Genomic DNA, 14,076 nt, shown 5'->3' on the forward strand with positions numbered 1-14,076 from the left:
AGCATTAGACCCATGAGAGCAGCTCAGATATCTTCTGATTGAAGGACTCATCCTAATGAGTCTACTCTTCTGGCTACTGTTTTAACAAATGCCCAAAGCAAAGGGATCGTGATCTGGGCTTCATGGTTTTTAAGGATTTGGTTTTTGGGCCTTAGGAAATGTAGGAACTTTCTTATTTCATGCAAAAATTTCCAACTCCCTATATCTCTTCCCCTGGGGCTCCATGGTAGATGAGTGTCTTCAGGCTGCTTCTTTGGGAGGGTGGGCCTAGACTCTGGAGGTGGGATGGAGTAGTAGGAAGAAAGCTCACTTGGCTGTGGACTCCAGCCACTTTCCAGTCCTGTACATCTAGCAGTGAAACTGGAAGATATCTGAACCCTGCAACTGTTTCCCGTGTGTGCTTCTTAAATGGTTCAGGACTTGGAGGGACAGAGATGTGATTACCAGCCCCAAGCCCCAACACCTAGCACGGTGCCTAGTCCTTGGCAGGTACTTATCAATATTTTTTGAATGAATAAATAAATGAATGGAAAAAACCATGATCACACTAGAGAGAGAGAGAGAGAGAGAGAGAGAGAGAGAGAGAGAGAGAGAGAATGAATTTGAAGACAGGGAACCAGGACAGAACAATTAGGAAGAGTGGAGTGGGAGGGCGGGGAAATTTTGTATCACCCTATGCAAGCAGTAAGGACAGATCCAAGTAGGGGTGTTGTGGATCATGGGTCACCAGAAAGGACTCAAGATGGGGACAGCATAGAAGCCTGAAGACTGCTGTTGGAAGAGACATCCGGGGGTGAAGTCTTGGGCTGGGGGAGCAGGCTGGCCAGCCGGGTGGAAGAAGCACATGGTGAGTGGTCACAGAAAACAGAGGAAGAAAATTATGAGCTGTACCAACAAAGCCCAAGGGACTCGGCATTTTCCAGGTTGACAGTGGATGAGGAAAGGACCCTGGAGGTTGGGGCTGGCTGGGAGATGGGCTTCAATGGACAGGTGCCCAGGAAAGTGAGCTCAGCTAATCCAACCCTTGAGCTTCAGCTTTGGGAATCCTCATCAGACCAAGCAAACTGGAAATGAGTCCAATCCCTTAAAGTGGGAGGTGGTCCAGGATTGGGACTCCAGATGGAACATGGCAGGAGCCATGCAGTGTGGCGGCAGAGCCTGGCCCTTCACCTACCTTCCCTATGGTTTGGGTCATCTGAGGGGCTGGGAGTGTTCAGCTTGCAGTATACATGGCCCGAGATGACATTCCAAATGATAATCTCTCCATCGTAACTGGAGGTGGCCAGAAGAAAAGGTGGGCATTGAGCCACACAGAGGATGTCCTCCTTGTGCCCATTGTTCTGAGAAAGAGAGAGAGAGAGAGAGGGACAGGAGTAAGATATCAAGTGCCCAAATCATCCACAGCTAACTTTCCTTCATCTGTCCTGAGATGGGACACAAGGGGTTCTTCTTTCTGGGGCTGCCCACACCCAGGGCTCAGCTGGAACCTCCATCTCTCTGGACAGGAATCTCTCTCAAGGTCAGCCAGGGAGGCGCTGCCTCTCCTTAGGTGAGTTTTACCCTTTCCTAGGACCTTACCTTTCCCAGGACAGTGCTACTTCTGGGAGCTTTCGTCCCTCACCGCACTGCTGGAAGGCAGATCATTGACAAGGTGCCCTCACTGGGGCTGAAATGTTGAAGGAAATGGGAAAACAGAACCCAAGCTCTGGCCTAGGTGGTTGGTTTCCCATCAGCCAGAGGTCTACGTTTGTCATATGCAAGTCTGTCATGCTTGCATATGAGGCGCCTCCAAAAGCTCACATGTGAGACAATGCAAGAAAGTTCAGAGAAGAAATGATGACTGAGAGACTTAACCCAATCAATGAATTAATCCCCCGGTGGATTAACTGAGTGGTAACTGGAGGAGGTGGGACATGGGGAGCACGGCTTTGGGGTATATATTTGTATCTGACAAGTGGAGATCTCTCTCTGCTTCCTGATCATCAAGTGAGCTGCTTTCCTCCACCACACTCTTCCTCCATGACTTTCAGCTTCACCTTAAGCCCCGAAGAATGGAGTCTGCTGTCTGTGGATTGAGACCTCTGAAACCATGAGCCCCCAAATAAACTTTTCTCCCTCTACAGTTGTGCTGATGGGGTCCTTTAGTCACAGCAGTGAAAGAGCTGACTAGAACAACATTCTAGGGTTGGATTTACTGTGACTCAGTCTCTCTGGGGCCCCCGTGTACCCCCCACTGTGGTTTACATATTCTGTTAGGAATTGAATTATCTGCTCCCTTCAAAAGGAGGAGCCTTGGATATGCAACCTTAAGGAAGATAAGAACCCAAAATAGATGTTTGAAGGCCAGTGCTACAGAGTCTAGAGTCCCTGGCCACAAGCATTTCACCCCTTTCCTTATGGGGCAATTACTACATGAAGGGAATTGGCTCCTCTTGGTCCTATGAAGATATTATTTTACCCTTGCCCTAATGTACTTGCTACAGAGTGTCCCTTGAGGACATGTCTGTGATCACCTAAAATGCCCTTTCTGCCCCTTATGAGAAGATGGCATTGCAAAATATTGGAAAAGAGAAGACCAGTGGTCATTGCCTTGCCATGATCCTCTGCTGCCAGATACCTGCTCCCACCCCACTCCTCCCAGTTTGAAACCACTTAGGTCTGGGCTCCTCTTTCTATGGCCCCCTGCCTGCGGAACAAATTTTATATAGCTGTATGGACTGAACGTCTGTCTTCCTCCCAAATTCATAAGTTGGAGCCGTAAACTCCAAAGTGATAGTGTTTGGAGACAGGGCCTTTGGGAGGTCATGAGGATGGGGTCCCCATGATGAGTTTGGTGTCAGGAAGAGACAGGCAGCTCACCCTCTCTGCCATGTGAGCACACAGAGAAGGCAGCTGTCTGCGAGGCAGGAGGAGACCTCTTAGGGATCCCAACCCTGCTGGCACCCTCATAGTGGACCTCAGCCTCCAGAACTGTGAGGAATAAATTTCTGTTGTTTCAGCCGCACAGTCTGGCGTTTCATTGAGGCAGCCCAAGCAGGCCAAGAGAATACTTTGGCATAACTTTCAAGCTCTAATTTAGTTCTTCAGCCCCATTTTCCTCCTGTGCCAGATGCACCCGCCCTGCAGACTCTCCACGGTCCTTCTAAGCAACACACTTCTGTGCTTCCAGGCTTTGCTCATGATTCCCTTTCTCCCTCATTGAGATAGCCTTTCTCTACCTTGCCTGCTGGAAAAATCCTAGTAATCTTTAATACCCCCATCTGATGTGAGAGCAAAGTCAGTGGTTCCCACATCTGTGTTCCCTCAACATTTATACACTGTTATGTCCTCAGTTACATTGCACATTCTTATTTCCAAGGAGTTGCTTATCTCCTTGCCAGTCAGTGAGATGGTTGAGGCCAGAAATCATGTTGATTCACATTTGTGTCTTCTGTGCCTGTCCACCAGGGGCAATCCTGTGCTAGTGCATAGGGTGGGGGAATGAATCCGTACCTCACTACCCACAGGTGACTTTTGCTCTTGCAGTGGTCACGGCTTCCCTGGGGCATTTTGGGCAAGGCTCTTTGTCGTAACTTAATTTTCACTAATCCCAAAGCTCCAGAAAGGCAGTAACTGTGCCTGGGTTTGCTCATTACTGCGTCTTCAGTGAACAGCACACACCTGGCTCACAGGAGGCACTTAACAGATGCTGGTTGAGTGAACACATATTTACAGGGCAACTAGTTCAGGCCAGGCACTGGGCTAGGTTCTGGGAAGACCATAGTGAGAAGACAGATGAGGTCTCTCTCCTTGGAGTTTGTATTCTAGTGCCTTGTACTTTAGAATATTTACAGGGGACTTAAGGTAGTGGGGCACTGGCAGATATGTGGATGAGGTGGCCTTGCTTTCTTGACGCTTGTCTTATTGGCTTAGCATAATGACAATTTTGATGGAGGCCATTTGGTCCTGAGAAGATGTAGAAAATTGGAGGCATTTGAATCCCAGTAAGATGCACAACAAGTCACAGGGGAGCAGGAATGGCACCTCCTAGGCTCTCTGGCTATCCAAGGACAGTATAGTGGATTCAGAGAGTTTGGCCCACCAAGCACAGGCAGGAAGTGATTGGGTGCATCTTTGAGGAAAATGGAGCCCACCCCATCCTGAGCTGCTCTTCCTGCATTCCAGGACTCCCAGGTGGGCTCATGGAGAGCGGCATGGACTTTGGCCCTCTGGTCTCACACCCAAGCATAAACATGGGGCCTTCACCCTTCCTGGAGAGGAAGTGGCTGTCTGGACCTCAGTGTTCCTGGCTCTACCTGGATGCCAACCATGAGCCTTGCCATCACAGAAGCTTCTGGGTTGCTGTGACCACCCAAGAAAGTCCCAGGAGATGCAGCAAGAGAGCTCCCAGAATGAAGAAGACCCAAGTCACGTGCCACTGTGAGGACTGAGAGTCAGACAATGGATCAAGGCTTACCAGGTCATCCTGCCAGTGTGGCTGTGGCTTCCAGAAGTGATGAAAGTCACATGGTGCATCCTGTATCCAAAGCCGAAGAGGACACATTGTACAAGCAATAAAATGAGCTGCCAACGCACTCACAATTTCAGAGAGAAGGTGTTGGCACATTTCATAACCCTACCCCTCACCCCACCGGTGATGCAGATTTTTGAAATGTCAAAGCAAATTTCCCCAGTGCCAGTGGGAATAAAAAGCAATCCACTTCTGACGTCTGGGTGATTGCATTTCAGCAAATCATATGTCAACTGCCAAGCTCGCCTCAGATGGGCTGCCTAGCTTCGCCTTCATAATAAAACCCAGAGCTGTTGCACACGCTAAAACCAAAGCCATCAGCCCAGGAACCTGTAATACCAAAGGACAAATTCAATGCCCAGACTTCACAGGTAGTCATCTCTCAAATCATTCTGAGTAGGCAAGGCTTAGGCTACGAAATGTAGTGCACTTTCAAATGAATAAAGAATTCAGAGTGTTTAAAGACATTCAGAAATCTATGACCACCCAGCGTAGCAAGCAGGGCAAATATAATGCCACAGGTAGACTGGAAACTTCGCTGTAGTCAGCGCTTTCAACTCCCCCTGTCTGTAAGCCCCTCCCCCACCTCTCAGCCATTAAAAAAAAAAAAAGAATGGTCTCTCTGAGAGTAGCTTATGGATGGCATTTCATTTCCTCTTTCCATTTAGTGAAAAATGGGACATAAGGACAGGAAAGGAGGAAGAGGAAAAAAATAAAGCTGAGCAACTGACAGACTGGTTAACCTTCATTCAGGAGAGCAGGCATGCAGCTGAGACCTCGCAGACTGGGAGGAAGGACCACATGAGGTGTGAGGACGCTGGACAAGGTGTGAGGGTCAAGGTGCAGAACTGCAGGTGTTCAGGGCAGAGCCTACTTTGGATTCCCAGGACACCCTCTGCAGCCCCAACCGAGTTTTCTAGCTAAGCTTTTGCCCATGGAAGGAGAAACATGAGATAAACCGGGAAACAAAGAAGGCAAAAATATTTTTAGATGCAAGAATACAGCAAAAGGAATAAAGAGAGAAAACCCTCTGTCCATGCCACAACTCAACTTGTGCAAGACAGCAAAGGCACTGCAAAATCTATATTTAAAAGAAAAAGGAGAGGGAGAGAAAGAGGGAGGGAGGGAGAGAAGCAGGGAAGAAGGGAGGGAGGAAGAGAAAGAGGGAGAGAGAGAGACACAGAGAGAGAGAGAAAGAGAGAGAGAGATCTGAAGGAAGACTTTGAAATATCATCATTTTGTATGTTTCACTTACAAAATACACGTTTATTCTTCTGTCCCATCCAACAGCTATGATACACCTAGGACGATAACAGAATTTCACATTTCCATCTGTTATATGTTTGATGTGAAATGAATGTTTGTGTTTTAATTTAATCCATGTGATAAATGAAGACAGCAAGAATATAAGATCTTCTAGCTCAAACTAGGTCTGTTTGCCGGTGACATGATTCTATATTTAGAAGATCCAAAAAGACTCTATATTTAGAAGACTCCACCAGAAAACTTCTAGAACTCATAAATGAATTCAGCCAAGTAGCATGATATAAAATTAACACCCTTAAATCAATGATGAGTCAGCCGAAAGAGAAATTAGGAAAACTATCCCATTTACAATAGCCCCAAAGAAATTCGGAATCAATCTAAAATAGAGAGGTGAAGGACTTATATAATAAAAACTACAGAACACTAAAAAAAGGAATTGAGGAAGACCTGGGAAGATGGAAATACCTCCCATGTTCTTGGGTAGGCATAATTAATATTGTCAAAATATCCATACTACTGAAAGCACTGTACAGATTCAACTCAATTCCTACCAAAATTCCAGTGACATTCTTCATAGAAATAGAAACAGCAGTCATGAAATTCATTTGGGAAAATAAGAAACCCAGAATAGCCAAAGCAATCCTCAGCAAGAAAAGTGAAGCAGGAGGCATCATGATATCAGACCTTAAATTGTACTACAGAGCTATAGTAACAAGAACAGCATGGTATTGGCACCAGAAGAGGCCTGAAGACCAGTGGGACAGAATAGAAGACACAGAGACAAACACACATAAATACATTTATCTCATACTAGAAAAAGGCTCAATGAACATTCATTGGAGAAAAGACAGCCTCTTCAACAAATGGTGCTGGGAAAACTGGAAGTCCATACGTAAGAGAATGAAATTTAACCCTTGCACAAAAATCAACTCAAAGTGCATCAAAGACCTAGGCATTAGAACAGAAACTGTGCACCTACTAGAAGAAAATGTAGGCCCAATTCTCCAACATGTCAGCTTAGGAACCGACTTCCTTAATAAAACTCCTAAAGTGCAAGAAGCAAAATTAAAAAATCAATAAATGGGATGGCATCAAACTAAAAAGCTTCTTCACGGCAAAGGAAACAATCAAGAATGTGAAGAGAGCCTACAGAATGGAGAAAATCTTTGCCACCTGCACCTCAGATAGGACATTAATCTCCAAGGTATATAAAGAACTCAAAAAACACAACAGCAAAACCCCCAAATAACACAATCAGTAAGTGGACAAAGGAACTGCACAAACACTTCACACAAGAAGAAACACAATCGGTCTACAAATATATGAAAAAATGTTCAACCTCTCTAGCAATTAGACAAATTCAAATTAAAACTACACTGAGATTCCATCTTACTCCTGTCAGAGTGGCAATTATCAAGAGGACAAGTAACAGTGAATATTGATGAGGGTGTGGGGAAAAGGGTTCACTCATATATTGTTGATGGGACTGCAACTTGGTGTAACCACTCTGGGGAGAAGTATGGAGATTCCTCATAAAACTAGGCATAGAACCACCATTTATTTGGCCAGCTATCCCATTCTTCAGTTTATATCCAAAGGATTTAAAATCAGCATACTCCAATGACACAGCAACATCAATATTCATAGCAGCTCAGTTCACAATAGCTAAGCTATGAAGCCAATCTAGGTGTCCTTTAATACATGAATGTATAAAAAAATGTGGTATATACACAAAATGGAGTATTACTCAGTACTAAGAATAATGACTTTATAACATTTGCCAGTAAATGGATGGCTCTGGAGACTATCATGCTAAGTGAAGTAAGCCAAACCCCAAAACCAAAGGTTGAATATTCTTGCTGATATGTGGATGCTAACCCACAATGGGCGGGATGGGGGAGAATATAAATCTAGTAGATTAGACTAAGGGAAATGAAGGGAAGGGAGGGGAATAGGAAAGACAGTGGAATAAATCTTACATAACTTTCCTATATACATATATGAATATGCACATGGTGAATCCCACCATCACGTACAGCCACAAGAATGAGGTCCTAATTAGAATAAGACATATTCCATGCTCGTATAATTATATCAAAATGAATTCCACTGTCATGTGTAACTAAAAAGAACCAATAAAAAAGAATCATTAAAAGAAGAATGTAAGCGCTTCGGTTTCTTTTGAGAACAAGAGGAAATGTGATTTGATAAATTAGGGTCTGTCTTTGAACTGGTGCTTGAAAGATCAGGAAGCAGAAACAGGACATCCCATCATTTCTGAGATCAACAAATGCTCCTTCATGCGCAGCTGCTTTCCCGAGGATGACCTGGTCCCCAGCGCACAGTGGATCCCTGGAGACAAGGGTATGAATGGAAACTGTCCACAAACTGCTTCACCTCGTAGAGTTCCGGAGGGAATTTTTATTGAATTTTTGTTCTTTGATTTGTGGTGGTTGAATTTAATTGCTCCAGTCTCTGATTTATTCCTTCATAAAGCATTAGGTAGGGAGGTGTCGGGCTTTCTACCTGTCTTTCTAAACAGTTGTCAAAATGTGCAGAGAATTGCTCCAATGTTCCAGAAAAAGCCTTATTGCCTAAATTGGCACCAGAAAGACAACCAGAGTCCTCAGAAATGTTTTGACATGTTTTCTTCTGGAAAATTCCCTGCACTGTTTTGATGTCTTCCCCTAGGAAGAAATTTTAAGCCAGAAAATGATACTCCACTACAGAGAACCCCTCTCCTACTACAGCTGAGTTTAACTCACTTGTTTTGGTTCACCTCCATGTAGGTACAATCGCAGACTTCACTTTGTTTTTCATCTAGAAAGAAAATAATACTATTTTATAGTGAAGAGTTTTCTTGATCAATTCTTGAATCAGCTGACTCATGTTGACCTACTCTTACTGATGCTGGGGGAGATTTTAGCATTGACTTTCTAGCTTCCAGATCACAGTTGTCTTTGAAGTCGTTTAAGCACTGTTGGTTTATTGCTGCCCTCCTTGTCCTATGATTCTGAATCTGCCCATTGCTCAGCTATGGGGAGGGGCCAGCCTCTCCTGGTAGGCCCCTAGGAGAACGTGGCACTTCCTAGTGGGGGAACGAACAAGTAAGTGAATGCACAGAAGTCACCGCAGGACTAGAAAACACAGACTCGCGGCTTCAGTATCGTGCCTTTGATCCCTTTTTGTCTCTTTTACTTGGACTTCATTTATTCTCCAGTGATTGCTGAAGAATGTTTGCATATTGTCGACATCACAGGAGATTTCAAAGCCAGAAGCAGGGAAATTTTACCAAGAGCAGACAGAATGAATGAATGGACGGAGTGAGCAGCCTTGGGAAGGAGGAAACCCAACAAGATACTTGCCTATAATTTGTTAATCTAGATTTTGACTTATGGGGTTGCATCCCTACGAAGCATGAGTTCCGAGTCATCGAGTATTGTAATATGCCTGAGAAAAAGGGTGTGGGGTTGGTATACAAATTCTAGATCGATCTCATTTGATTTTTTTTACATTTACAACTAATCTTGCATCGATATTTTAGGGGGACCACTTGGAATACCCCAGCATCACCTACCGTGTTTCAGGGTGTGTAGACAGTGTCCATTATTGTAGCTCCATATTTTCAGACAGCCATCTCTGCCCCCGGTCACTAGCCTAGAAAACAGAGTGGTCCCTTAGGGGCATGGTAGGGGTCACCTGCCCAATGGTCAACAACACTGGAGAAGGCACGTACCTTCTTCCGCTGGAGTCAAAGGTCAGACAAGTAATCCCAGCATTGCCGTGAGCCCCCCAAAATTCAGACAACTGTCTTCCTGTTTCAAAGTCCCATACTTTCACTATCTGGATTTAAAAATGGGGGGAAAATAACTGAGAGATAATGGCATTCAGAAGTTTAACATCATAGATATAAAAGATACAAATTGACTCTGAAGGTATCTGTATTTCCAGCCCAAGTTGGCTCACCCCAGTGTATTCTTTGCTGTGGCTGCCATGACAAAGCACCTCAGACTAGGAGGCTTCTACAATAGACATTTACTGTCAGTCTGGAGGCTGGGTGTTCGAGGTCCAGGTACCAGCAAGGTTGGTTTCTCTGGAGGCCTCTCTCCTTGGCTCAAAGAAGCACCTCCTTGCTGTGTCCTTATGCAGTCTTTCCTCTGTGCATGCACATATCATCTCTTTCTAGGTTCCAGTCTCCTCTTAAAAGGATACTAGTCAGACTGATCCACTCTGATGGCTTTCTTTTAACTTTGTCACTTCATTAAAGATCCTATCTCATATATGTGTATATGCATATATGAATGGACATCAGTATGTTGAAGAGACCTCTGTACTCCCATTTTACTGCAGCACTATTCATGATTGCCAATACAAGGAATCAGCTCAAGTGTTCATTTATTGATGGATAAATAAAGAAAATGTTGTACATCTATAAAATGGAATACTATTCAGCCATAAAAACGAATGAAATTCAATCATTTGTGACAACATGGATGGAACTGGAAATCATTATACTAAGTGAAGTAAGTCAGGCGCTGAAACACAGTACCATATGATTTGTAGGTGGAATCTAAAAATATAGATCTAGGAGTTGAGAGTAGAATGGTGGGTACCAAGGTTGGAGAAAAGAGAGTGAATGGAGGGATGGGGTACTGAGTTGCAGTAGAATGGGTGCTGAGTTACAGTTAGAAGCAAGAAATTCTGGAGTGCTATTGCACAGTAGGGTGACTACAGATAAGAATAATCTGATGTACATTTCAAAAAGCTAGAAGAAAGGAGTTTGAGTGTTTTCACCAGAAAAAAAAAATAAAAGATACATGTTTGAAGAGATAGGTCTTTAAAATATCACATGTTGCCATATTACTATATATAAATTCTATGTTTTATGTCCCAGTCCAAAATAAAAAGATAAATATAAAATAAAGGTCCTTCCTCCAAATACAGTCACATTCGGAGGGACTGGGACCAGAGCTTCAATCTGAACTTGAGGTCATGCAGTTCAGCCCATATCTCAGTGAGAAGTTTGGAAGATTCCAAAAGCCAGATCACAACTCTAACCATCCAGGCTCAGAGAACATAGGCATGCATTGAATTTTAAGGTGCAAAATCTAATCACCATGGGAGCAAAGGTGAACAAGAGAGTGACCTTTCTGGGGTGGATACATCTTCTGAACCCTGGGACTCACGACGTTACTTGGTCCGATGAGTTTCAGTCTTGCAATCGCTTTCCTTCAGTCCCACCCTCCTCGGGAGATGGCATCTTGTGTGGCATCTTTTGTGACTGGTGGATGTGAGCGCCCACCTCAGGAAGGCTTCCCCTGGGGTAGCCTTCCTGGAGACACACCCAGAGTCCTCCGACTTGCAAAATCTCTACAAGACCATGTGACGGAGGGGACAGAAATCCTAAGGGGGTGCACCCTTTCTCAGGACTAGGGAATATTCCTTCTAGCCTGCCAATTTGTAGAAGAGGAAGTGCCCTTCATTGAGAGAAAGTTCTGGGTCTCCAAGGCAGAAGCCAGAAGAACATTGTCCTCCCATTGTCTCAGGATTTTAAATGCCTGAGAACAGATTTCCAGTGGCACACACTTGGCTTCTTTCCCCCTGCAAGGTCGAGGTCCCTAGAGATGCCTGCCACTCAGGTACATTCATCTCTCCCCCAAACCATTGCAATCGACCCTGGGCACAGCTGGGATTCACTTTACAGCTGTCAACCATTTGCATATAAACCAGAGTTCCACAGCCTGCTTTCCTCTGTAATATGGTTGGGGACCAGATTTGAACCAAGTACCTATCAGCTGGTGGTGAGGCCCTGGCTTGGAAAAATAAACCTGAGAGCCCAGGACCCACACCCAAGGGGAATCCTCCTTCTTCATCTACCTCTTGGGCCCCCATTATGCGATTAAACAGACCTATCTTTGAGAGCAAATTGTCTAAGTCCTTCAAAGGAAGCTATCTGAAAGTGAAAAGACTGAAGTGAAAAATGGAAATATCCCTCCAAATGACTTCTGAGTTTTATTTATGGAATCAAGAAAAGTCTAAAGAAAAGTCACATGTTTTCAGGTATGCCTACTTGCCCTTTGTAAGAAGAATTTCATACATAGCAGGTCCTTTGAGAATCTCATCAACCCAAGTTATTCTTCCTTTTGGAAACACCATCAATTCACACATAGTAAAATGCAACCATATCCCAAGTTATATAAAATTTTAATCTTTTATTTAAAAACTTAATTAAAATTAAATGAAAAAATTTTTGGTACTAGAACTGAACCCAGGGGTGCTTAAACACTGAGCCACATCCACATCCCTTTATATATATATATATATATATATATATATATATATATATATATATATATATGTTTTTGAGACAGGGTCTCAGTGAGTTGATTAGGGTTTTGCTAAGTTGCTGAGGCTGGCTTTGATCCTCCTGCCTCAGCCTCTTGGGCTGCTGGGATTAGAGATGAGCACCACCATGCATGGCTAAATAAACTTTTCATATTAAATTTTAAAATAGTTATAGTTTCAAGGTCTATTGATGACAATTTATCTGTAACTCTTATAAAATAACTTCCATATCATATATATATATATATATATATATATATATATATATATACATAAGTTAAGTCGTAGTTGGAATGTAATATGACATAGCATTGAATTAAACATTTATGAATTTTCGTTGTGCTGTTTTCCAACATTTTCAGAGGTACCAAAATCTGGTGGTCTTTAGTGCTTCTGCTTATATGAACGAGTGGACAAAATGTGGTACCACCATGTTCATAAATCCTGGCTCTGGGAAGATCTAGGGTTATATTCCCTACTCCATAAATGTCAAGTGTGTAACGTGGTTTAGATGCTATGGATTGTGACAGTGGCATAATGACATTACAAGGATTTCACTCAGCAACATATCCGCAAGGTGCGCACATACTGAGATCAGTAATTTAATTCACTCAGCGTTGGAGAGTTTATTACCAGCATGTGTCTACTACAATAGCTGTAAGCATATTTATATCTCAATTCAACATCTACTTACCACCTACTGCCAGGGGGAGGGATGCTTATTAAAAGCAAAGTTATTGAAAGAGGCAGCCTGCGTTCCCATAGAATTAGAAGCCTAAGCTGTAGGGTGAGGCGGGGGAGATGGAGAACTTTTCTCAGAGGAGCTGGTATTTGCCTTGAAGAAGAAGGATGAGACACAGGGGCTCTGATCCCTGAGCTCAAGATCCCTCGCTGTCTTGCTGAAGAGGAGGAGGCTCTCTTCTCTGAAGCAATCCTGCACCATCATGGGGGGTACTGAACATGGGTGGTCAGGAAGCGGGTGAAGGAAAATTCTGGGGTAGACATAGAAAAGCTTGGACATGATGAGCAGGCTACTGAGGAGGTAAAATGGGGTGCTTCAGGGAGCCTCAGGAAGTTCTGATAAATATGCAAGATGAATACTCCCTGGTGGGTGTGTACCCCAAGTACGCAGGAACTCCTCTTCTTTCAGATGTATTGAGACTGAGTCATTGTAAACACTTTCTGACCCACAGATCAGGTAATTTAGTTTTTTGATACTTAAAATCATAGTGATCACTCATCACCAGGCAAAAACCTGGGTGAGGTCCACAGAGTCTCTCTGGGGAGGAAACTGCAGAGTGTGGAGTGGACTTGCGGGGTGGCGTGGGCATGCACGTGAGGCCGTAATCCCTGAAGACTGGTGGGCCTGGCTCTGGAAGGAAGCAGGAAAGAAGGCGAGGCCACATGCCTTGGCCACTCACCTGTACTGCTACCCAGGTCATTGATTCAAAAAGCAACTGAACTAAAACCGTCATGCGCTTCATAACGACGTTTCCATCAACCCCCTGCCCCACTGCGTGCCCAGTAGAGGTCCCATAAGATTGTAATGGAGCCGAAAAATTCCTATCTCCCACAGTGACACCATAGCTGTTGTAATATCCTAGGGTAATACGTGACTCACATGTTTGTGGTGACACAGGTATAACAGCCCCCTGTGCCACCAGACGTATAAAATAAGCATAGAAAATGCAATTATGTGCAGAAAGTGATGCTTCTGATGATGATAAATGATTACGTTACTGGCTTCTGTATTTACTGTGCCACATTTGGTATTTATTTTAGTGTGTACTCTTAATTATAAAAAACGTTTGTTGTACAAGAGCGTGCCAGATGACACTGCGGCAGCCTCATTATCTCGCGTTCACCACCTTTCTCAACAGCATCATTTTCTCCTGTGATTGATCCAATCGTATGAAGTTTGTTTATTGTGACCAAATAGGGGACACATCTTTGCG

General features: G+C 43.9%; 1 protein-coding gene across 1 annotated transcript in view; it reads right to left on the minus strand.

The window, feature by feature from the left end:
- The window catches only part of LOC143411492 (cilia- and flagella-associated protein 337-like), a 116,285-nt gene that overhangs the window by 16,184 nt on the left and 86,025 nt on the right, over positions 1–14,076 (minus strand). Inside the window, exons 8-13 of the mRNA XM_076872255.1 lie at positions 9,513–9,619; positions 9,354–9,433; positions 8,542–8,596; positions 5,766–5,811; positions 4,457–4,516; positions 1,175–1,340 (exon numbers count right to left, since the gene is read on the minus strand). Of these exons, the coding sequence (XP_076728370.1) occupies positions 1,175–1,340; positions 4,457–4,516; positions 5,766–5,811; positions 8,542–8,596; positions 9,354–9,433; positions 9,513–9,619 (514 nt within the window). The remainder of the gene's footprint in view (positions 1–1,174; positions 1,341–4,456; positions 4,517–5,765; positions 5,812–8,541; positions 8,597–9,353; positions 9,434–9,512; positions 9,620–14,076) is intronic.

Source organism: Callospermophilus lateralis, chromosome 12 (assembly GCF_048772815.1).
Source record: "Callospermophilus lateralis isolate mCalLat2 chromosome 12, mCalLat2.hap1, whole genome shotgun sequence".
Classification (NCBI taxonomy): domain Eukaryota; kingdom Metazoa; phylum Chordata; class Mammalia; order Rodentia; family Sciuridae; genus Callospermophilus; species Callospermophilus lateralis.